A 25,949-nucleotide genomic window follows, 5' to 3' on the forward strand; every position below is an offset into this window, starting at 1 on the left:
AGAGAAAGAGAAAGAGAAAGAGAAAGAGAAAAAGAGAAAGAGAAAGAGAGAGAGAGAGAGAATCGCCATGTGGGGCTCCATTCCATGACCCTGGGGTCATGACCTGAGCTGAAATCAAGAGTCAGACACTCAACTGAGCGAGCCACCCAGGTGCCCCTAAAAGGAAGGTACTCTTAAAACTTGAACTATTAGAAAAAAAGAAAAAAAATCACTTTATATAATTTTAACGTCTCTTGGAAGAATAACAAAATTAAAATAAATGGGAAAATAGACTAGAGAATATTTGTATGCAGTGTAACAGCTTAAGGTTCATTATCTACCGGGCAAATGTATAAAGAACTAATTACGACATAAATTAAAAAAAAAACAGCATCAAAAATCCAAGAGATAAATAGGCAAAGAATAAGAAAAGAGAATTCACATAAATGTCAAGAGTAAATGATCATAAAGTACATGTAAAAGTGTCCATCACCACTAGTAATCAAATAAATGCAATGTAAAACACTAAGGAAGTTATCAACATAATTATTTAATTAGAATAATTAAAAGTGAAGTCGTGAACATATCCAGTGCTGACAAGATTTTAATTCCTTTCCTACACTCAACCACTGCTTGCTAAGGTATTCCTTGAGAAACCCTTTCAGAAAACAAGTCGACAGTATGCTCTTATTATGTAACCATGAACCCATTTTGACTGTTTGCCTCAGCAACACTAGCCTTCAGATTATAAAGAAATTGTTCAAGTGGAGACAAAAGATGGAAATATGAAAATGTCCACCACAGCACCCTGTGGCACTGCAACACACAGGAAATGGCCTCCACGTTTTCCTTAATAGACGATCAATCCCACGAAGGCAAGAATATTGTCTATCTTTTTCTCTTACGTCCCCATCACTAAGAAGTGTCTAAGACATGGCGGGACTGAATAAATATGTGGCGAATCAATGAATAAAATAGCACACGAGAAAAACGTTTCACCAGCTCAGCTCAACAGAATATGGGGCGGTGGTTAAGAGTAATTAATAATGACAGAGACTCCGCAATAAAATGCACACATTCCTACAATTTGTGAAAAGAGATGGGTTTTTAAGTGGCATGGGCAATCTTGTTAACGTTACAGAGAGACGGGGTTAGAAGGGGACAAGAAGACAGGACAGAGTAAAGCCCCTGCCATGGAACTGTGGCTGCATCCCTTAATTTTTATTTTGCTTTAAAATTATCTTTTAATGTTTGTATAACATTGTTTTTCCAAAAACATAAATCAGAATTGGGGGAAAAAACTCCCCTAAATTTGAGTGACAACAGACATCATCTAAGGGAGTCTGGCTCTATAATGAGGCCTTTTACCACCAACTCCTAGTTCATTCCAGAAGAAATAATAATAGAAAAGATCATGTCCATTGAGTGTACTCAATGCTGCACTCAGTGCTTTACATTAAACATTTTTTTTAATGTTTATTTCTTTTTGACACAGAGAGAGAGACAGAGTGCGAGCGAGGGAGGGACAGAGAGAGAGGGAGACGCAGAATCCAAAGCAGGCTCCAGGCTCTGAGCTATCAGCACAGAGCCCCATGCGGGGCTCTAATCCACGAACTGCGAGATCATGACCTGAGCCGAAGTCAGAGGCTTAATCAACTGAGCCACCCGGGTGCCCCTACGTTAAACATTTCATCTTCATAACCTATGAGGTAAATACCTCCACCTTCCAAACGAGAAAACACAGACTCAGTGATTCAGTGACTTGCCGTGTATGAATAGCTATGAAGTGATAGAGATGTGGGGTTTTAACCCAAATAGAGAAACACTCAGGAGCACCTGGGTGGCTCAGGTGGTTGAGTGTCTGACTCTTGGTTTCAGCTCAGGTCATGATTCAAGGGTTGTGGGATCAAACCCCATGTTGGGCTCCATGGCTTTTTCTCTATAATCAGACCCCACAGCACAACACCAGAAAACTGGTGTATAAGAAGGTAACAGCTATTACAACTTCCATCGTGAAAATGACCCTGAGATCCTCACAGGAGAATTCTGATTAGCAGATGTCAAAGGAGTGAGGCAAACAGAGGATCACCATTAGCACATTAGCCACATTAATCACTGTTGCGGGCAAGATCTACTAAAGAATGCTGAGATTAGTGGACAGAAATTTGAGGACGAACAGAATATTTGCAGAGTTGCAAGCTCTCTCCCCAAGATATATATATATAAATTAGAAAGAGAAAAATACCAACTTTACCGGGGAGCACCCCGGAAGAAACCACCTCAACCAAGTGACTGAGATCAGCCTCACTAGTAATGAGATACACCGACACCACATACGTCTCAGACGATACACTGAGGACACATCCCTTCTGTGCTTTCCTTGCTCAAGATGCAGAACTTCATTCTATTCATGGGGAAACAGAAGACAGAGCCCAATCGAGGCGCACTCTACCTAATACCCAACCAGTGTTCTTCATAAGTATCGAGGTCATGAGAGACAAAGAAAGACTGGGTGACTATTACCCATTGAAGAAGACTAAAGAAATACGATAAATAAATGCAATATGGGGCCCTGGATGGGATCCTGGAACAGAAGAAGGACATTGGTGAAAAAATAAGTGAAATCCAGGTAAAGCCTGAAGTGGACTGAATGGTACGGAACCATCACTGGCTTCTTAGATTGAGAACGGTATTGTGGTTATACGAGATATTCACATTAGGGGAAGCTGGATGATCGGTATATAGCAACTCTCCGTACTCTTGTTGAAACTTCTCTATAAATGTAAAAACATTCCAAAATAAGAAGTTTCCCCCCCAAAAAAAGTCACCAAGAGCAAATTCCTATCACCGAATCGGTGGCCCAGCCAAATAAACAAACCACTTGTCATTTTGACCACACTTCCAATTTCTTCAGCTTCTATGCAGTGAGTCAGTTTGATGGGATCTGGAAGAAAGAATTCTTGGATTTGGAGCCAGAAGATCTGGGTTTCGGATCGGACTGCTTCACCTGCTACCTGCCTGGCCTTGAGCAATGTATCACCTTGTTGCAGTCTTACCCTCTAAATGAAAGGGTTATAATGATCCCCCCTTGATGAGACTGCTGTGACGATGGGATGGGAACCACAGTAGGTGCTCAATAAACGTTCACCATTACGGTTCATGCCTTCACAGAGCTATGAAAATGGATGAGGAATGACTTTGTGAACCGGGAAGAAGATAAAGATGGAGGGGGGGTGCGGCTTGTGAGGACTTGAGGCCTTGCAACCTCACAAACAGACATCACCAAGAGCTCGTTTCTGTTGTTTACCTGTGAGTCTCCATCCAATGCGGCTTGGGCGTACATCTGCACAGACAACTCAAGGTCTTGTGACTGGTTTTGGTGGCCATAGTAGTAAAGGTCTCCCATTTTCAAATATGCTGCAGGACAGAAAGCACAGGCCCATTTGTGAAGTGGTTTTATTTCAGACCGACATTTTCAATGGTTGGCCCAGTTGCGTGACAGAGAGTTTTTCCTACCGGAATGTGAATACATGACATCATTGTTTCCTTGGTGTGCCAGGAAGGAAAAGAAGAAAAGAGAAAAGAAAAGAAAAGAAAAGAAAAGAAAAGAAAAGAAAAGAAGGGAAGGGAAAGGAAAGGAAAGGAAAGGAAAGGAAAGGAAAGGAAAAGAAAAAAGAAAAAAGAAAAAAGAAAAAAGAAAAAAGAAAAAAGAAAAAAAAGAAAAGCTTTTGTACCGAGCATCACCATTTCTAGGCACATTTTTGTGCTTTGCCAGGCAGCTGTCCCGAATGGGTCTGTGAAAATCCCAGTCTGCAACTTTGCAGCCCAATCGGCCAAGATTGCTCTGGGCACTTTATTTCACATCTGAAATTTTGCTGCCTGGGTTTGATGACTGATGGGTATTTCTTTACTCTGTTTAAGCCATATATTTTATTTTCTCCCTCCGGAAAAAGTTTTGTTTAACAGCGTATGTATCATTCAACGTCTAGTCAGAAAAATAGAATCTATGTCAAGTAGTTCAAAAGATGGATTTCAACACTGAGGATTAGTTGCCAGGGTGTTGGAAGAGCTGAAAAGGCAAATGGAGGAACAACCGACAATCCAGAGAACAGGAATGCAGGAAACTACTCGCATCCCTAGATCTGGAGGCCAGCTGAGACCACAGAGGCTGGATTGCCAGGCAGGAGCTGGAACCATAAATGGGCGGCCATTGCTGGAGACACAGCCCAAAGTAGAGAGAGAGAAGAGCAGAAATACTTGGGCTTCTCACCAGCACTCTCATTGGCTAAAACTAATCAGATGCCCCGGGGCAAAGGAGTCTGGGAACTGTAGTTCCTGGGGATCAGCCCCCTACTACACAGAGCAGAGTAGAGGAAGACAGGGATACATCTGAGGGCAAAAAAAGCACACGACTGGCCCAGAGAATCTCTCCAAAACAACTTTCTCTTTGGGCCTCTCACCAACTCTGAAGAAATGGTAGGTTCAAGTATTCAGTGGACCACGGACAAGGAGAAGCGCATTGCTTGAGGCTGACAGCAGCCTCATGATCTTAACAGCAGAGATTTTTCACACTCTTTTCTAATTGTTTAGAAATATCATACTTCACACAGAGCTGTTAGATGTTCCCTGTTACTAAAGACTAAAAGCTCCCAACGCTTCAACTTAGCACCCATTTTTCTATACATACCAAACGAAGGAGCACCGATTTGAAAAACAGAGAAATTATAGTATCTCCAAACACAATTCACGCTCAAATATCTCTTGGCCAGATCCTAAGGGGGTGAAAGGGGAGAAAAAGTGAATTCATTAATATTTCAGCCAAGTGACTGATTTTGCCTTCCTACAACCCAATTCATTATCCTTAACCTTAGAGCTTCCATTCTGAGAAGAATACATTTACTTACTGGCCTCTCCTCACAGATGTGTGCTAAATTTGTCTGTGACACTTCAATTCCAGTTTCTGCTGCTAAAACATAATACAGCAAAGCTTCGTGCCTAAAAATAGATGATTAATAATAAATTTCATATAGTGGCTCTTACTAATATTCACAGAGAGCTTTATATTCAAGCATAAGAGGGCACAAAATAAGCAGTTTTTTTAAAACCACAAAATCATGAGTTTGTTGTGTGTGTGTTTTTTAAATAAATACTGTTGTTAAAAATACTGCAGGCACTGATTTATTTTCTACCTTAAAGGCTGAACTCACAGATAAGGTTGGAGAGCTGGTTGATGCAACAGCTACCTCTACTGGCCGAATGGTATATGGCATGCTGGCTGCGTTGTCTCTTAGCCTTTGGTCCTTGAATCCGTCCATCCCCGCTTAGCAGAGGTAAGTGGTATGTAGAAAAAGCCCGGTTTTGTGAAAGGCTTCATGGGGCTTAGGATTCTGAGCAAGCTTAATTAAAGCTGAGCTTTTGTGATGCATGAGAGGTTTGGCCGAGGAGAGGCAGTTGACAAGGGGCTGGATACCAATGGCCAAAAACACAGAGGAACAAAAATAAATGCTCGATACTGCTAGTAACTGAATGATCGCAAGACCATGAGACATGACTGTTCACCTGTCGAAAGACTGGCACAAGATTCACAATACAGAGTAGCAGCATGGGTTTGGGGAAACGGACGGATTCCTACAGCCGCTGGTTGTGGGAGGGCTGGTTAACCCAACGGTTAAATGCGGGAAGTCTTAAGAATGCCCACACCATTCAGCCAAGAGTTTTCCCCTTGTAAAGCTTTATTCTAAAAAAACAGAAACACGTGTAAAGATTCTGTGACCACAGAGTTCATGGGAGACCTGTTTATATGAACAAAAAACACCGGAAGCAACTTAAGTATCTGAAAATCAGTGAGTAGTTAAATTACCCCACAGTGCAGCCACTTTCAGATGAGGCCGTTAAAAATGATGTTGTAGAAGAGGATTCAAAAACGTGGAGAGATGTTTATGTAAAATTTTCCTTTCGGTTAAAAAAAAAAGAGGGTAGGATGAAAAACAGAGCAATTCCATTTTTGTAAAACAGAAATAAAACCAAATGTATCCATTCATATACACACACATGCAGATGCATGTATGGAGAGGAAACAAATAAAACTTAAAAATTATCTATCAAAATGCTAACACCACGAGGGCGCCTGTGGCTCAGTCGGTTAAGCATCCGACTTCCGCTCAGGTCATGATCTCACAGTTCCTGGGTTCGAGCCCCGCGTCGGGCTCTGTGCTGACAGCTCAGAGCCTGGAGCCTGTTTCGGATTCTGTGTCTCCTCTCTCTCTGTCCCTCCCCCACTAACGCTCTGTCTCTCAAAAATAAATAAAATGTGTAAAAAATTAAAAAAAAAAAAAACGGCTAATAGCACTTATCCCTCGGTGGTGAGAACCAAATCATTTTATTTTCATCTTTTTACTTGTATGATTTCCTCCATTTTCCTTGTGTTTCCCAGTTAATGAGTAAAATTTTATTTTAGCCATATATAGTTGTTTCTAAAGCTTATTTTTCATTCTAAGCAGTTGACATTAAGAACTTTTTTTTTTTTTAACTGCAACTCCACCTAGAAGCTGGTTTATGGGAGGGTTGGGGAAACAAAGGAATCAGATTCTGAAATTGTCTTTTCTACTCTGCTAAAGCAGCTTCTGGTGGCCCAACCCCTGGGGACAGGGAGAGGTGACTGGGGGTCAAATTAGGACAGTGAGACCTTCAATCAGACACAACGCAGGTCACGGGCCATATAGCTGCTGAGTGAGCTGATTCTTGGCTTCCCAGACATCCAAGGCAGCCGACCAATTAGCCATGACTCATGCTAAAGAGACACAAGGCTGGCTGAGCAGTGTCCCCTACGTCACAAGCCAGAAAACGAGCCCACAGCACAGAAGACGCCTAGGCATATTCTTACACAGCTTGCAAAAACCACATTTTGGGACAAGAATCTTCAGAACAGACAGATCCCAGATGGAGGGTCTGCAAAGGTGGCCCAGCAGAAAGTCCCCATCACTCTGCAACAGGGACCCATTCCCAAGGTCTTACAATCTCGCATTTCTTTGGAGATGCTTGAAGGCGAACCAGTGCCTGGTTTCCCCCTGGGGATGGATGAGGAAAAGAGAGGTGTAGACTTACTGGCCCAAGGCCAAATACTGGGCCGGATCCCTCTGCTGCCATAATGGATGGAATGTGGCTCACATTATTATTAAAATGCAATAAAAGGACGTTTTCTTTGACAGCACTTTGGGCAGACTGTTAGAATTTGCGGGGGAGGCAGGAGGTTGATGCTTCCTGTAAGAACTGAGTCACTATGACAAACTTCAGAAAGTCAATATCTTGTCTCAAAAGCTACCTTGGTGGTGGGGAGGGGAGGAAGGGACGAGTTTTACAGGAAGACTTCCACTGTCCAATTAAATGTGTAAGCCAAGAGGAAATTTCACAGAATTCTCAAGCGTTTCCTTTGAGGAAGCACTGAAATCCATCAAAAAGAGAGGTCTAAAAAGCATTGATGTCTGTAGAAATGCCGACTGGAAATCCAGCCCCGTGTTCCATCCTGCAGAAGCGATCATCGAAGGCTGGTGCTCTCCTATATCACCGCCATCCATAGGCGAAGCTTAGCACACTCAAGGCCAGACTTGCTCGGCTCATTAAGACTTCTGAGAAACGACACCTTTGCAGAAATCCTACCCACCTTACCTCCCAGCGCTTTGTTCTTACTTAATTGTGTTCCGACACAAACTGCCCGGAGGTATTAATTACAGATATTTCTATAATTATAATCATGGGACAAACATGTCGGCAGCACCTGCTATGGGCAGGACGCCCAAAGGCAAGCCATAGAACCGTACTGCCCTTCCAAGACTTTCTTCAAGGTTTAGGAAGCTAACCAGAGCCTCAAGCTTTATTTCCAATGCACCAAAGTGAAAATGTCCCTCAGACAGTCATTCTGACAAGGACTGGGGGTGGGGGGGTGGATGCGGAGAGGAGGGGATTTACGGTAAAGAACGAGTTTAGGGGCACATTTGCTATCCCCCCACTTCTGCCTCGGCATACACATTTACAGAACTTTTGTAATGATACATATTAATAATCAATCCTTTAGCTGCTTGCTGTGAACTGTGAATCTGAGTACCTCTGAGCAGCTTCTCAAACAATTATGTTATTTTCTTTGTGCTTTCCTCTGCCGATGCCTGAAGCAGCTTATACTGGACGGATGGAAAAAAAAATCCTGGGATCTTAGTGGAATTCAGGACCCCTGGTCTATTGCAGAAAGGTGAATCTCTTTCAGCTGGAACTTGGCATGCCCCAAGCCCCCCACCCTCTGGCTAACCTCCGGGGTTAAATATTTAGGACATATTTAAGACAAAGGACAATAAAACACCTAGCTCACAGATAAAACACACATAGGGGGAAGGCGGAGAGAAATGAAACATGACAGCCAGCCTCTCCTTAGCTGACTTCTCCTGGTGTCCGAGGACAGCCTCAGGCATGACAACATTATCTTCCGTATTATGCCTATACAGCAAAAAGCCCTCTTCTCAATCATGCTCCTCTTTTAAACTATCCCATATAAATCCTGGAACAACACAGAAAAACACAAGCTCATCAAACTGACACACGTAATTTGAAAATAACGTCCAGAATAAATTCACTCACAGAAAATGAAGGGGGATGGACTTGGGACATTGATGGATGATTTAGTTCTATTGCAGCCAAATAGACGGTTTCAAAAAAGCCACCCTGTGGTGTGGGAAGGCCAACAGTCATAGATTTCCTGTTTAACCCCAGGGCAAGTTTTGGGGCTTGGAGAGTGGGGGGAGATACAAGCACTTTGCCTCAACCATACTTTGACAACGATTTTCCCATTGTAATGGATACTAGATGTCCCTTCCTGCTGATAGAAAAAAAAAAAAAAGGCTTTAAATCCAGATTGAAACTTATCTTTAATAACGCTTAGCATCAGCATCAAGATTGGTAAGGATCTGAAGCAGCAAAAATATATACATGGTTGGCAGGAGAGCAAACTGGTAAAAATCCTTTGGGAAAACCGTTGGCATCATCTGACAAAGTTGAACACGTGCCTGCCCTATGACTCCACTCCTAAATTTATATTGCAGAGCAACTTTTCTGATGCATGCCACAATATACATAAAAAATGTTCATGGCCACATTGTTCTTAAAAACAACAGAAAAGGGAAATGCCAGTGTGTGTTAATATAAGAAATGGGGAGCGCCTGGGTGGCTCAGTTGGTTAAGTGTCTGACTCTTCATTTTGGCTCAGGTCACGATCTCACGATTTGTGAGTTCGAGCCCCGCACTGGGCTCTGTGCTGGAGCGTTCTGGGCTCAGAGCCTGGAGCCTGCTTCCGTTGCTGTGTCTCCCTCTCTCTCTGCCCCTCTCCCACTTGCACTCTGTCTCTGTCTCTCGAAAACAAATAAATGTTTAAAAAAAACACAGAAAACAAAAAACAATAAGGCTCAGGATGATGGTTACTTCTGGGTATAGGGATGGGGGTCGATTTAATCTGAGAGGGAAATGCAGGCTTCAACAGTTCTTTTTTTTTTTATGTTTATTTATTTTTTAGACAGAGAGACAGAGCACGAGCAGGGGAGGAACAGAGAGAGAGGGAGACACAGAATCGGAACCAGGCTCCAGGCTCTGAGCTCTCAGCACAGGGCCTGACGTGGGGCTCGAACTCAGGAACTGCGAGACCAAAGTCGGAGGCTTAACCAACTGAGCCACCCAGGCGCCCCAGAGCTGTTCATTCTCTTATGTAGGGTTATAGGTGTTCATTTTATCATTACGCTTGAGAACTTACGTATATATCACATATTACTTCATACGCATCAACCATTATATGACAGAAGAAGAGAAGAACAACTGAACTGGCTTGTGCCCCATGTCCAGCTCAAATGCTCAGCTCCTTTCACCTGGATTCTGAACTAACATGCCCCTTCTGACTCTCCCTTCTCTTTACCATCAAACACAGTTGTTTGGTTAAACAGCTCAGAACCCAGCTCTGTCATCTCAGTACCCTCTCCCAAAACTATCAACAACTCCCCACTCCTCACAAATAGAGTAAAAAGTGTATGACCTGCCATTTAAAGTTCCCTAGAGCAGCATTTCTTTGGTCTTATTCTATATCACTCCCTTTTACAAATCTCACCTGAAGGCAAACTGGAGGCTTAAAAATTTCTAGATTCATCCAGAATTTTCCTATCTTTTTGCTTTTGTTCCTGCTATTCCCTTCACCAGAAACGCTGTTCCCTGCATGGCTAAGCGGAAATTCCACCCACCCCTCAAGGCCATATCCTCTGCTACCTCTGTCGTGAAGGCTGACCTAAGTCCCACAAACTGGACAGCATTTTTCCTCCTCAGAATCTTTCATGCTCTTGATATGCTGCTCATGGGTCTTGAGTTATGGTTGTGCTACTTGCCTTCGTTCATACATTCATTTGTTTTTGAGCACTTCCCAGGTACCACTCGGGGCTGGGCACTGGGGTACAAGACACAGGGCAATCAACAAGGGCCATCATGATCCTAACGGGAGTACGGAGTTAGGTAGGACTTCTGGGCAGAGGAAACAGCATGTTCAAAGATCCAGAGGTCAAACAGAGTACGGGCCATGTGAGTTCAGCATGAGAAGAGGTGAGGCCGCAAACTTCCCCAAGCCCTGCTGGTGGCATCCCCTGAAGCATAGGACTAGATGAGGCACCCCGCATTTAAGTCTACTCCATAAAGTCTGCTGAACTGGACCCAAACTCACAAACAGTGGAGAATACACTTAACTTCCCCCTCCCCTCTACCAAAAGGAAAAAAAAAAAAATCAATCTCATGCTGTGGCTGAATATTGCACGAAGGACAACAGGTCGCGAAAATTAATTCATCTTGACCTTCACAGCAAATTTTAAAATGTGCTACCTGAAACGCTTTGTGATGTTAAATTCAAAAGCAGGCAAGTAATGTCAGCTATTAATAGGCACTCTCTTTATGGGAAAAACAGTGTCAAACATCTTGGTGTGTGTGTGTGTGTGTGTGTGTGTGTGTGTGGCGGTGTGGGGGAGTTTACAGATGTGCTCTCTCTGGGGGAAAATCCCTCGCATACACACTTCGGTATCTGAATGCTCTTTTTCCCCTCAGAAGCTTGTGGGGGTGGGAAGTTTGGAGGGTGAGAAGTAGAGAATAAATTAAAGTCAAATTTGGGAGTTTTATGAACTGAAGCTTACTTGGGAGACAAGATGGAACACCAGAAAAATTGTAAGGTGTATCAATTGCAAAATAACAGTTTCATTAAATTTTTTTTTCTGATTGTGTACAGTGAGGTTATAGATAATACGCTTTCACGGGATGATAATGATAAGCATTTCTTTTGGTGCTGTTTTCATTGGATTCATTTGCCCTGCCTTCTTTAAGATTCTCATTTACCGAACGCTATCTGCTGATTATGTGGGCACCCATGGACCAAAGGAGAAAATCGCGTTATTTTGGACTCATATTTTAATTTTTAATTAAGGTTCAGATCAGAGTGTGATCTGTGACAGGTCTGGTCTAATATCTTTGAGGCTGTGGACTGATGGGATATGTGCTGGTTTGCATGCCCTTGTTAGTTATTACTGAAATACCCAGATCATTCAGGCAAAAAACCAGCCAAGAAAATATGGCCCAATGGAAAAGCAAGACAGAACGGGAGGACTGGCGGAAGAAAACAGAACGATGGATCAGGTGGGTTTGCAGTTTGGAAAGGTGTGCCCTTATTTGTAAAATCAAGGCACAGCAAACGGGGAGCATTTGCAAGTCTTTATGTGCAGTGTCTCATCCCATAGGGTCCAGGATGAGACTTGCTAACTTCATCAGAAGAAAGTCAAAATGGGGAGACTGTTTGGCTATGACATCAGAGGTGTGGTGAGTGAGTTCCAGCAAATCCAGGCTCTCGGCCGTGGAAGATGTGGTAAAATATCAGTGGAAGGATGTAGCTTGAGCCCTAAACACACTGCTCTCTCTTCCTCCCGTGAGCTTTCTGTGGCCTGCCAGGGAGAGGCAGAGGTTCAGCTAGGACCCCCTGTGCTGTCTCCACTCTGAAACCAAGAGGAACAAGCTTGAAGGGAAGAGATGTCAATACATTCACGTGTCTCTCAACTTGATGAATGTGGACGCTTCCCCTGGAGAACTAATTTTTGTGTATAATTAAACATGGAAATGCTATGTTTTCCAATCAACAGCCAATCAGTCTGTGATACTCTGAATATCATTAGTGGGAGGCCGTGATTTCCCTGCAAATTGCATTTTCGGTTGTATTTTAAGACTCCATCTCCTAAGACTACACGGACAAATTGAAAGGTGAGAGCTGAGAAAGTTCATTCTAACAGAAGTCCCCAGCTTACCATGAACCCTCCAGGTAGGCATTGAGGCCTTTGCGAATGACGTGGCCCAAGTAGCCATTTTTCTCAGCTACGTGCTTTGCCCATCTGAAAGGAAAGGAACGAGAAAATACCCAAACTGTGGCAAATAAACAATTGCTTTTTCTTCATTTGATCTCAATAAATCCCACTTGGGGAATATTTTGCTTGCTAGAATTTTTATACAGCAACAAATCAGAACGAAACACTATGCATTTTGAGAGCTTTGCATTCAGTGCCTTTTCTTATGAATGCTCAGGAGTTATCATGCATGGAAACAAAGACACGAACGGTACCTAATGAAAAATAACCACCCGTATGAAAAAAGATAATCTTTGCCAAGAGTTCTAGTACTCTCTCCATTAAAACATATATACTGATTCATTATAAGGCTCCTCATTTTTTTCTGTTCTCTAATTTCTCCTGGAGACTTTTATTAATAATGAACTGGCTTGTTGTAATCTTTAGATTTACAACCACTAAAAGAATATTATAAGGGTACATAGCTAACAAGCTAATGGAAGGGGGAAATAAAATAATGTTTAAAAAATACTTGGTTAATATAAAGGAAGGGTCAGAAAATGGGGCAGAAGCACAAAGAACAGATGGGACAAATAAGGAATAAACAGTAAAATGGTAGATTTGAAACCAAATGTATCAATATGTTGCATTAAATGTAAATGGTCTAAATACACCAATTAAAAACGAAACTTTTCAGACTGAATAAAGAGCACACAGAAACCCAATTACATGCCGCTTAGAAGAAACACACGTTGAAATTAAAAGACAGAGAGGATTGAAAGCAAAGGCTGGAAAAAGATATAACATGCAAACTCTAACAAAAAAAAAAGGCAGGTGTAGCAAAATATGCTGGTCATCAAACAAGTTTCAACAAATTCCGAGGGATTGAAATCATTCAGAATATATTCTTTGATTGTAGTGGGATTAAGCTAGAAATCAGTAACAAAAAGATAACAAGGAAATGTATGAAACATCTGAATGTTCACACCAAACATCCTGAATAACAATGATAAAGCTTCAAATCTGTCTAGGTCAAGTTTCATCACTGAGTTCAGGTCAGGTTGGATTTGCTCTCAAATGTCTGATGAAAAGCCAGACCATTGGTGTGAGCGTGGTCTAAAGCAGAGGTCTGCAAAGTTTGTTTTCTCTTTTTCTGTAAAAGGCAAGATAGTAAATATTTTTATGGTCTCTGTTCATATTCATTGTTGTGTGTGTGTGTGTTTGTTTTACAACGCTTTAAAACGTAAAATGTATTCTTAGCTCTTGGGGCCATACAAAACAGATGGTGGGACACATGGTATTTATGGGCCATAGTTTGCCAACCTCTGTAAAACATTTTCAGGTATGTGTGACCTCGAAAATGTGCCTCCTGTTCACCGTTCTTTAGGACATTACTGTACAACGTGCTCTACAAAAGTGTAGGAGTAGACCAAGAAAGAGGAAGAAATAGGGCCCAGCAAACAGAACCCAAAAGAGACAGAGAGGAAGGGAAAGGGAACCCTCACAACGATGACAAAGTTAATTTCAGGAGGGTAGCTATGTCCTGAAGACTCCGGGAGAGATGTCCCCGAGAAGATTAGGTTAATAGAATACCTGGTGGGTCTGGACATACGGAGGAGAGATTTGGACAACCCTGGGAGAATGTGGAGATTAAGCACATGAAAAATGGTAAGTACGCAGAAAGGTAAGCAACTAAAGAACAATTAAATATAATTACTACTCCACAGAAAACAAAAAGCTGTGTAAGAAAGAAAAGGTAGTCCCAGGACAATGCATGGCTCAGCCATGCACAGCATTCACATGGTCATAATAATGGACACCCTGATACTAATCTAACCAAAATAATGATATATTTATTGGGAAAATGGGACAGGGTGGGAAGTGTGGATGTGTGGGATAGCAGGTGGTAGCTGAATGAGAGAGAACTGTATCTTTATCTGCCACAGTGAGACGTCATTAGACAAAGCCTATGATGAAAATAACAAGAAACAGTGGTATAAACATGTCATTTAAAGATAGAGGCCAATCATAAAGAAATAATTCAAAGATTGAAAGCGACTTATTCTTAAGAGCAGGAAAGAGTCTAGGTGGGTGGGGTAGCAGATTTCCTGGTTTCCCTTGTCAAATTATTTTTTTTTAGCTTGATTTCTAATCTATGTTTGCCTTGTCAAATTATGGGGCTCTTTAAACTATGTGCATGTATACCTGATAACAAAAAAAATTAAATTAAAAATTGCAAAACAAAGAGAAGGAACCCCATGGTCAGGCATTGTGAATGAATAAAGTACATGGCTTTTCCTTCGCACACAACATCTGACAGATGCTTACACCACAGCCTTCTCGGGATCTCTAGGGAAGGTCTCCAGGTTGCCTGTGATATAATAGAGAGAACACCACAAGGTTCCTTCGATGTGTCCGCCTTGTGCAGCCTTATGGAAATATTCACCGGCTAACGTCTGTAGAGAGATAAGCAAAGTCATCTCATTGGTAAGGAGTCCTTCTAGTTGGGCCGGTTTCACCAGAGCCAACGTGGTGAGACAGACACTTAACGCCTGAGATTTTCACAGGCTCATAACTTCTGGTATCTTTAGGAAAACCAAGTCAAGCTTCAGGAAGACAGCCAACCACAGAAGCTGGCCTCTGGATGTGATTACCTTAACGGTAAGCGAGTGTTAAGTTTACCCAGTAAATAAACAAGACAGCACGTGGCTATGAATCATCTAACCCCCACAAGCTAAGTAGGAGAACATACCAGAAGTTACACCAGGTGAAAATCCAGGCATTTACTTTCCTGACCTTGCTTAATACCTTCCTTCAAACCCCTGTGCAGAAACTGCATTTCCAGTAGGAAGGTGAGAATTAGAATGTGACAATAAAAAATCCACACTTGCAGATACGTGGGCGGGTTACCAGACATTAGCAATGCAGAAGACAAACATTTACCAGGGTGTATGTTCCATTGGGTACTATTATTTTTCGGAGGTAGTTAGCTGTCGTTCTCAAGGCAGGGCTTTGGCATCAGACAGGCTTGGGTGTAAATCCCAGTTCTGTTCCTTAGTAGCTGTGTGACCTTGGGCATGTTAGTTAATCTCTCCAACTGAGAGTTTAACTCACTTTCTTCAACTGAAAAATGTGGCTTCTGATAGTACCTAGCAGGAAAAGCTATTTCAAGGATTTTTTTTAATTTAAATTTGTTTTAATGTTTATTTTCGAAAGAGCGAGAGAGACAGAGTGTGAGTGGGGGAGGAGCAGAGAGGGCGACAGAATCGGAAGCAGGCTCCGGGCTCTTAGCTGTCAGCACAGAGCCCGACACAGGACTCAAACCCACGAACTTTGAGATCATGACCTGAGCCAAAGTCAGATGCTTAACCGTGGGCCACCCTGCCGCCCCAAGGCTGTTTCAAGGATTAAATGAGATGTATTCTCAAGGCTTAGTACGATGCTTCACAAAAATAATCTTCTGGTCCCCCATCCCCCAAATCTGCTGCTGCCTCAGTCCTGCCCATCCCACTAAATGCCGTCTCCACTCTACCTCAATAAATGCCAAACACTCTGAAGTCACCCTGACTCCTCTCCCCTTTCACACCTCACGTCCAAAACACTATCGACCCGGTCACCTTGACCTTCAATGTACATACGTAGTCGAGCCACATTTCCGACCCCTTCTGGGGTCACCCTTCCTTTCTCCCTCGGATTCAATACATTAGCCCCTGCTCCCCTCTTGTCTTCTTTAATTCTAGTCTCTGCTAGGATCCAGGGGCGGCTTCTAAAACAGCACATCACTGCCCTGTCCAAAGCTGCCCACAGGCTTCCTATCTTCCTTGGAGCAGTTGAGTCCTTACAATGACCTGTGCCCCTGCCTCCCCAACCTTATCTCCCACCTACGCCCCTCCCCTGCTTCCTGCTGCTGCGGCTCCAGCTTCCCGGTCATTCCTTGAGCATGCCAAGCTTGTTCTCCTCTAGGGCTTTTGCCCTGGCTGTTCCCTCATTCTAGAAGGTTCTCCCAGATACATGTAAGATCTTAGGAGTCTCTGTAATGTCACATTATCAGAGAGGCCTTCTCTGATTTCTTGCTTTATTGCCCCGTGACACGTATCTCCACCTGCTCTCATGTTATATATTTCTTTGTTTATTGTCTTTCCTCCCCACTGGAATGTAAGCTTCCCAGGATCAGGGACTGTTTTTGTCTGCTGCTGTATCCCCAGGGCCTGGAAGAGTGCCTGGATGGGCATTCGATGGAATTTGCAGAATGTAATGGTGCAGAAATTATAATTACCATCATCAATATTAATAATGAGGGGCTTTCACTTTGTGCAGGGATCCAGGCCCTGCCTCCACTAAGTGTGTGACTCTGAGTAAGTGACATAACCTCTCAGAGCATTGAGTGTTCATTCTGTAAAATGGGTGTAACAGCAGCTGTTGCAGAGGACAGAATGACACGGGATGCATGTCAAGTATCTGTGAGTCTCTGTCACAGAGAAAGTGCTTCACCAACGCTGGAGACTATCACTGTTGTTTTCACTATCATTTTTATTTAAAAAAAATTTTTTTTTAATGTTTATTTATATTTGAAGGAGACAGAGAGAGACAGAGTGTGAGTGGGGGAGGGGCAGAGAGCGAGGGAGACACAGAATCGAAAGCAGGCTCCCGGCTCTGAGCTGTCAGCACAGAGCCCGACGCAGGGCTCGAACCCACAAACTGTGAGATCATGACCTGAGCCGAAGATGGACGCTCAACCAACTGAGCCACCCAGGCGCCCCTTCACTATCATTTTTAAAAAATGTTTATTTATTTATTTGGAGAAAAAGACAGTGAGAGCAGGGGAGAGGCAGAGAGAGAGGGAGAGAGAGAATCCCAAGCAGGCTCTGAGCTGCCGGCACAGAGCCTGACATGGGGCTCAATCTCACAGATTGTGAGATCATGACCTGAGCCAAAAACAAGAGGGCTGCTTAACCTACTGAGCCACTGAGGCACCCCTGTTTTTACTCTCATTAAATCTCGTCTCATTTCCGGTAACCCTCTCTGGACCCAGCTCTCTTTCCTTCTAGTAATATCAATCTCTGCACTGCCTCTGATGCATTCTCATTTTGTATCATCTCCCCCTCCCTCCCTAGTTCAGGCCCTCCTCCTCCAGGAAGCCTTCCTGACTGCTCTGGCCTTCACAGTTTCCCATTAAGAGCCGTTTGGGTCATAGCAATTAGCACACACTGGACACTTGGCTAGATGCCGTCCTTGGTGTTTGGCTATCTTATCTTCCTAACTGGACCCTTGAGTTTCTTGAGGACAGGGTCTGCGTCTTGGCTGGCATTCTGCGCCGCCCACGGGGCCTCATCCTGCACCGCCCACGGGGCACATAAGACCTTCAAGGCTCCATGATCTGGCAGCCACCTGCCCAGCTGCTCTCAAGACTTACTTGATTCCTTTCAGGAATTCCTGGGAAAATGCCATCCAAATGCAGGACTCCAAGATTGTACGATGCATCCGGGTTCCCCATCTCTTCTGCTTTTAGCCAGTACTTGGCCGCTTTGGCATAATTTTTCTTGAATTTGTGGTAATACCATCCTAAGCCATTGACTGCCTGATGCAATCCCTGGGTTTTAGAACAACAAAAAAGAAATTACTTTTTTTTTTTTTTTTTTTTTTTTAAGTGAAACCTAAAGAGAATCAATTGCTGCGAAAGCACTCTGCCTGAGTCTGAGCAAAACCTTTCCTATCTCTTTTTGGGGGCAGATGGCATTAAAGAAACGCTAAGAGTTAGAAAACACAAGCCTGCCTCAGAGCCTTCCCAGGTGGGTTTCTTCCGGCTGCTGCTGGGATTCTTGCCTCCTGGCTCCGCGGTCATGCTGACCCCCCCAAAGCCTCACTCAGCTCCTGGGGGCTCTTACGCAATGCCCTTGTCCCCAAAAGGCTGCTTATTGCCCTGCAGTGTCAACAGTGACCTTGAAACTCACAAGCGCTCACCTGCGAGAGGAGGCCAGGCACTCCCCCAACCCCCGGCTGGGACAGTTTCTAGGTGACCCGCCTGCCCATCTGTTGATTCCTCTGCCCCAAACACCAACAAATCCTCTGAGGGAAGCGGCCGGCAAAACACAGGTGCTTCGGGGCCACTTAGCATCCCGGTTCTGACAGGTGGAGTCTGGTGCGGCCGAGGCAGACGTGGAGGGCGGTGGAGATGGGAGGAGGGTTTTCAAATTGTGTCTAAACCTGGGGCTGGTACCAAGGAAGCGCTTCATGCGAATCTAGCCTGGAGCCTCCTTGTGCTTGCTGATTTGTGCTGTCAGGTGCTCTCGTCTGCTTTCCTTAGGAGCTCCCACTTGCTTCCACAGGGCAGCGGGCGGCTTGCTTGTTGAGAGCTCGGAAGCCCTGAGGGGGTGCGAGTGCTTCGGATCGAGCCTCCCACCCGCAGGGAGAACACTGTGTGTAACCTGGGCGTCCAGTGTTCTCATTCCTCCCTTCCTGCCAGCCCCACCAAACCAAACGAAGAAGCAGGGGAGAAAGGATCCGAGGGTCTAACGGCGCCCTTGCCTCTGTGAGACTTGTTAAGTTAGAGGCTAAGTATGGAACCAAACCTCTTTCACCCCCCTTTCACAAGCGAAGGACAAGTGTCCCTTAAGAATACATGCCAAGATCCCAGTCTGAGCCTTTTCGGTCTGCCACGGATCCTAAGAGCCTATACTTCCTAGGTTCTCTGTTGGACTCCGGGTGTTGGGAAGACCAGGGGAAAGAAACTAACAAAGCTTATTAAAAGAGAAGCTCCATGAGGGCGGGAATCTTGTTTCCCAAGTCCCTTTATTAGTGTTTGCCACAGAGTAGGTGCTCAGGAAATAGTTGACAAATGAATGAAAGCCGCCCTTTGAATCTCGGTGTTAAACAAAATGGAGTCCAACCCTATACCCCGAGGATGGAGAGTAGGGTTCAGATCTCCAGGCCCCCCAGATAGCGGACTCCAAAATAACGGACATCTGGAAGGAGTATCAGTGCTGTGGATCTAGGCATAGAAGCGTTCTTCCTGAACCTCACACAGTAGCAGGTGCAAGGTGGTCTGCTGGTAAATCTTACAGAATGCTGTAAGATTTCAATACTGTAATAGACCAGGGAATGCTATACAGTGGCAAGAACGAGCTTTGGAACAGGCTTGTGGAATGTACACCTCACAATGGCTTTTGCTGCGAAGCCAGAGGCCACAGGCCTATTCAGATGCACCTGCCATCCCTCAGAACATCTGCGGAACTCCTGGAGGGACCGCACTTGGAGCCCCACAAGAAATCCCGTCTTCTTGCTTACTATTCATACTTTGTTCTGGAGAGGTACCGCTCAATCACCAGAGTTGCTTCCATGTGACTCTTCACTCATTCCAAAAATCAAATGATATGCGGCCTTCGCCACAGGGCTCGACAAAGAGTAGGGACTTAGAAATTCCTTGCTGAGTGAATGAGTGAGAATCACAAAGCGCTTTTAAGGAGGCAGTGACTCCAGGCTATAAAACTGCATCTCCCAATAGTTAACCAAGCTCTGCTCAAAACCCCTTCAAGACAAAGCACAGTAGACAGCAACGCACCACTACGGTGGCCAAAGAGACACAAATTTCCCGGCTTCCGGGAAACCCCAGCGTTGCCCCATTTTAGGATTCTCTGGAAACAATGCCCTCAAGGACCACCATGAAACTGCCTCTCTACCTCTGCCCTAACATTTGTGTGGGGTCAGGAGTTGTTGTGTGCTGAAGTCGGCTCCCTTCTCCTGGGTCATGTGCCCTCTTGACACCACAGAGGTGGAGGAAAAGTCTTCTGGCTCTCTTGGTCCATGCTCCAACTTTCTGCTCGACACAAAAAAGACACTCTGAACTTCTCAAGGGGAGGGAATGAGGGAAAAAAAATCAGCACGGGATCTTCAGGAGTCTTTGTCGGTAAGGCAGATATTGGCAGCCTGGGGGAGGGAGGCATTTTCAAGAGCCAGAAGGGCTAGAGAGGACCCTGTCAAGGTTGTAGAATTACAGGGGTTTCTACAAATGTATTTATTTGCCAATCTGCACGCGTGCACCCTTGAGTGTGCTTGGGTGGGTACGCGTGCACTGTGTGTGGGTGCGTCCCCACACAAACGATTCTTAACCTCCATTCTGTAGGGCCAGAGTGAAACCAGCTGGGTTGCCAATAGCAGCGAAGAGTAAATAGTGACCAAAGCAAAGAAATTTCTAAACCCGGCAACAAACTGGATAAACGTCTCTGTTATTAAAGCCCAGGAAGTAAAGGAGCATTGGACACAACAGGGTTAAGCTTCAAGGGAATTAGGCCTTTGGTTTTCCCAGTTCAATGGCATTTATACATACCCATTCAATTCCAAGGAGCCCCGCTATCCCCCCCCCCCCCAACCCCCAACGCTTGCTTGTTATCAGGGCAGCCAGTGATTATAATTTTAGCCTTCAAACAAGATCGGCCTGAATTCTATTGACTGGAAGGTGAATTCAGCTTTTGAATTTTGCCGTCCCCATTGTGACAGGTTTCCGTATGTGTTGTAGCTCCAAAATGACTAATCACCGCAATGCCAGTGACCTCCCTCCCGACTCCTGTTTTCTACCGGGGCCAAAGGCTGGCCATTCACTTTGGCAGATTTGCAGGCGTGTGGGCATGCGTGGTGCAAATGTTTCCCTCTGACAATATGCAAAAGTGTTACCTTGGAAGCCGCTTTCTTCATCAGCTCTAAGGCAAGCCGTCTGTTCTTTTTTACTCCTTGACCCTAAACCATGATAAACAGCAATGAGTACGAAGAAAATCAACCCAGAGTGCGCTCAAAGACATCACGCGGGTACATCAGTGTTCCAGGTAAAATACTTACACAATAAAACCCGAGCCTTCCTATTTAGAAGCCTTCCCTTAAAGATCTCTCGATGCAGAGCCATTATCCCATCATCATCACCACCACCACCACCATTATTTTGCTTATGTGTGTGGAGCTGAGGCAGCGGACCTGACCTTCCCAGCTTAGCGTCCATACAAAATCCCCCATTATCATCCAGTGGATCGCATTCCTGTCTGTCCACAGGTACCACTGGGAGAAGCCCTGAAGAATAGGGCTAAATGAGTTTGGTCATCCTGGATGCGTTCCTCTGGGGATGGTCTCATCCGTGAGCCAGATGTCGCGCTTTATCTGCACTGGACAGTCAAAAGTTATCAGGCCTGCCATTTGCAGCCTTCTTGGGTCCTCTCAGGAGTCCCCAGGGTGGAACACGGTGGTTTCAGAACCAGCTTGAGAGCCTGTCTCGAAGGAGACAGGACCCCTTGGAACCCTCTGCCTCAGATGCTGACAGAAACTGACAAGGTTCCTCCTCCGGCAAAAGCAAGTTTTCCCAGCAGACGTGGTTTGAGCACCACCACAGAGAGAAATACATTAGAAAATAATTTTATATACTATATAAATATATATTATAATTTTCTATATTTTTATAAAAATATTATAATTTTATCTGTTTATATAGTATATATAATTTTTTTTTTTTTTTTTGAGAGAGAGAGATTGAAAGAGACAGAGTGCGAGCAGGGGAAGGGCAGAGAGAGAGGGAGACACAGAATCCGAAGCGGGCTCCAGGCTCTGAGCGGTCAGTCAGCACAGAGCCCGACACGGGGCTCGAACTCACGAGCCGTGAGATCACGACCTGAGCCGAGGTCGGACGCTCAACTGACTGAGCCACCCAGGTGCTCCTTGCGGTTCTCGCTGCAAGAGAGGAACTTCGTGGGATCACGCTGAAGGTGTCTGCAGGACCATGTGGGGAAGTGGCAGGTCTGAGGGGGGAGCTGGAGGGGTCCCTGAGGTCTGTCTCAACACAGGACTGACAACAAAAATGGCGGGCAACGGGAGCTGGATGAAAACCGTCGCTGCTACCGAACTCGACTGGGATCTGTGACCGACACACACCACAGGTGCCCCCTGGACTCTTCCTGGCCTCAGACGCGGCGGTTGATGGGGTCACATTGTGACATAATGTGGCAGGGCTTTGCAATGAATATAGCTTTTAACTCTGTTGAAATACTTAGCACCACAGCAAATAAATGACACTAGCAAACATTCCCGCATTAATTAGGGTGTGCCCCACCCTGGGCTGTCACACCTAATCCTCACCACAAGCCTGGAGACGTGCTGTGAGCATTCCCATCTGAGCCCTTGCCCAGACTAGCACAGTGAGTGAGATATAGAGGCAGGATTTGAACCCAGGCAGGCAGGCCCCAGAGTCCAAGCACACAACTACCACTCTCTCTTGCCTCCTGTACATTCCAGTTCTGTGCTGAGAACACATAACGATTTGTAACCTCCTGGCAGGACCCAGAAAACATGCAGGATATGGTTGTCTCTATTTTTTCAGGACCCAAAAATAAAATCGTGACTCCAACTAAAAGTGAAACTATATGCACCAAATTTTCTTCTAGACTTTAACTTACCTATTTAATAAAGCCAATGAGCTGAGGCAAAGTTGAAGATGAAAATATTTTTCGGAAATGCACCATTACTTCATTTAATTAGAGAAAAAGAGAGAGAAAAAAAAAAAAAGAACAAGAAGGCTACTTGGAAAAACTGGACAGGGCAATGAGACAACACTTTTGGACTTCTGGAAAAGTGTCAGAAAGACCAGGATGACAGAATGTTAGAACCTGGTTGAACTCAAATTTTATCTTCTGCAACGTCTCTGCTTTGAAGGAATAAAACTGGGGCCCAGAGAGGATGACTCATCCAAAGACTTACAGTCGGATCTACGACTAGAACTCAGATACTCTGATTTCTAGCTGCCATGCATTTTCCAGAATACTTGTTCATTTCATCCTAAGTGGGATAACTTCCTGCACAGGGGCTATGCACTCTACACAAATCTGAGTAGTCCTGGAAGTTGTTAAGTGAGAGAAATGGAAGGCCCTGGTATGTAGTAAGTGCTCAATAATATCCACTGAGTGAATTAATCAAAAACAGCTGCTGCAGGAAAGGTCAAAGCTCTGTCCTCTTGTGGATGCCAGACGGGATGGCCTGGACTGTCTTGTCTTGGACAAGCTGCAGCTGTCATGGCACCATGACACAATATGCCCAAGGCCCACACAAAGCCCGGAGCACAGTACTGTTTGTCACATCTGGGAAGCTCATTTTCTGCATGGGGTTCTTTCCCGTGGAATACACTTAAAGTGACCTTCTGGCCAGAGGTAAGATCTTCGATACGCTAATGAGCAGCTTCCTTGATCCCACTGAGGGATTCTTAGTTAGAATGCAGGAAAAACAAAAGTCGCTAAGGTTTGGGAAAGCAGACAGTAGGTCACCTCCAGAGTCATTTGTTTATGTTATTTGCCTCTGCCTCTAGATGGCGAGCTCCGGGTGGGCAGAAGTCATGTCCGATTCGAGCCATTATCTTCTCTGCACTTTGACAGTGGCCGGCCCCAACTCCGGCGGAGAGGTGCCTCTCCGTGCCTGCCCTCTCCACCAGTGCATGAGCCCCTTGAGGTCGGGGACGCGGCGCCCGCGTCCATCTGTCACTCCATCTAGCGCAGAGCCTGGCATTTTGTCAGCCCTGAATGGGTGTTTATTGAATAAACACACGGATGCATCAGCATATGGCTAGGAGTCAAGCCGTTTCTGTGTTGACTTGACAACTGAGAAAGGGAAGTCCAGACTCTACATTTGGAAACCACATCAACCAATAGGTTTTAAGGCTGTGGAGGGTCCGAAATGTAGCAGAGTCAAGGTTGTGAATCAGTGAGTGGCCACAGCTGTGGTTCCAAAGATGGACCTGGCCGCAGAAATCCACGTCCTTGTCTGAAGACACTCACTATCTGAGGACAGCCACTTGCTTTGGGCATGACATAGGATCTAAGGGTTTCCTTACTGGAGCCAACAGCTTTTTGCTTTGCCAAGGTTGGGGAGTTGATGTCTCTGTGTTTGGGGGTGAAGAACACAGACTCTGAAGCCAAAGTGCCTGGAGCTCAGTCCCAGATCTCTAAAATGTACCAGTTGTGTGACCTTGGGCAAGTTAAAAAACCTTCCTCTGCCTCTGTTACCACATATATAAACAGCAATCATAATGCACCCCCGGGCCTGCCTCACAAGGTCGTGATGAGGATTGAATGCATTCATACATGTAAGTCCGGTAATAAGTGCTCAAGCAGTGTGATCTATTCAGATTTCGTGTAAGATACAGTATTTTTCATTTCTTGAAGCCCATTCATTATATTATCTCATTCAATCTGTGATCATTGCCGTTGTCCCATGAGATCAAATAACTCCAAGGACACATAGGTGATGATGGCAGAGGAGGGACTTGAACTCCATCCTCTGTCTCCTGTGCTAATGCTTTCAAACCCCCCCGCCCCGGCCCCCACCATTCTGCTGTTGGCTTAAAGCAAGATCTTTGTTTTGACCAACCAGACCGTTGGGATCCAGCCCAAACACACACTTCGGTTAAGCTGTAATTCAATGACAACTCTGCCTGGTGGCGAACTTGCAGCCCCTTTGGGGGCTGATGGCCGTTTTCCAATCCGTAAAACGTGGTGCCTCCTCCAGAATGCTACAGTTCTTGCAAAAGCAAAGCGAATCCAGGTGCCAAACATAAGGCTAATGATTAAAAATGAGACCAGGGCACTGTTTCTGATTCTGCCTTTCCAGCAAGTATCCCTTTCCATCAAGAGTGACAGAAGCACATACATACTAAGTTCTTTCAGTTACAGATTCCTTGTTTGCCAGCACGCCTACAGGAAACTGCTCAGAAGTCTGATAAGAATTGCATAACGTTGGCACAAACCGAGGGATTCTTACCTTGAATAACACAATGGCATAGTCATATATCAACGCGGGGTCCTCAGTCTCCAGGGCACCCTTGGCGTACCACTCGATTGCCGCTTCAGGATTCTTGGCCACACCTTGTTGGCCCCAAAACAGCATCTGGGCCAATCGTTGCTTCAAGACAGTAGCAATTTAGAAGAATGACTTTCCTGTGTAATGCTTAACATAAGACTTTAAAAGGTGGAAGGACAAACCAAGTTCAAAATGTTTTCCTATGAGAACCAAGAAATAGGTAGGCGCATGTTATCTTCCAACTGGAAGCCCTGAAAGGTGAACTCGTGTAAATACGAGTCCTCAGCACCAGCTGGAAACAAGGCACGTGTGCACGTGTATGTGAACGTATCTGTAGCACCCAGGGCCAGAGCTGGATGGAACTTGGTCAACAATCACGACTGTCTCCTGTCCTCAAAGCCCCTCTCCTTTGGGAGGTACTGCCTGTCACTTGGCCTAGGGAATGGCATGGAGGCCTGTGCACATCCATATCAGGAAGGCACTTATCTCTCCCCATCCCAGCATTTTTCCACACGACTGACTCCACCATGACACTCAAGGCTGAGAGCTCTCTGGGGATAGGAACCTCAAGATGTTTTTTTGTCTGCCTTTATCCCCTCAGCCCCCATTCAGCAAAGCTCAGTAGAAGCTCATAGAAGCTATTCCACAAAGATTTGTTAAACGAAGGAAGCAAAGTTCATGCAAGCTCTGGAGTACCCAGGAAATGACTCTGGCAGTGGCATTTCCAGAATTAGGTACTAGAATTCTTTCCTGCACTAGAAAGACTGC

The 25,949-nt window shown here is 44.9% G+C and overlaps 1 protein-coding gene across 4 annotated transcripts in view; it reads right to left on the reverse strand.

Moving 5' to 3' along the window:
* Positions 1 to 25,949, reverse strand: part of SEL1L3 (SEL1L family member 3) — a 103,933-nt gene that overhangs the window by 12,145 nt on the left and 65,839 nt on the right. For 3 of the 4 annotated variants that reach the window (XM_060655305.3, XM_078446226.2, XM_081795499.1), the window contains exons 13-20: positions 25,143 to 25,283; positions 21,033 to 21,095; positions 17,779 to 17,955; positions 14,694 to 14,821; positions 12,330 to 12,413; positions 4,884 to 4,974; positions 4,667 to 4,751; positions 3,287 to 3,396 (exon numbers count right to left, since the gene is read on the reverse strand). In XM_060655305.3, coding sequence (XP_060511288.2) covers positions 3,287 to 3,396; positions 4,667 to 4,751; positions 4,884 to 4,974; positions 12,330 to 12,413; positions 14,694 to 14,821; positions 17,779 to 17,955; positions 21,033 to 21,095; positions 25,143 to 25,283 — 879 coding nt within the window. Of the gene's footprint in view, positions 1 to 3,286; positions 3,397 to 4,666; positions 4,752 to 4,883; positions 4,975 to 6,441; positions 10,638 to 12,329; positions 12,414 to 14,693; positions 14,822 to 17,778; positions 17,956 to 21,032; positions 21,096 to 25,142; positions 25,284 to 25,949 lie in introns of those variants that run through there. The other variant, XM_078446227.2, reaches the window with a different exon arrangement.

Source organism: Panthera onca, chromosome B1 (assembly GCF_046562875.1).
Source record: "Panthera onca isolate mPanOnc1 chromosome B1, mPanOnc1 haplotype 2, whole genome shotgun sequence".
Classification (NCBI taxonomy): Eukaryota; Metazoa; Chordata; class Mammalia; order Carnivora; family Felidae; genus Panthera; species Panthera onca.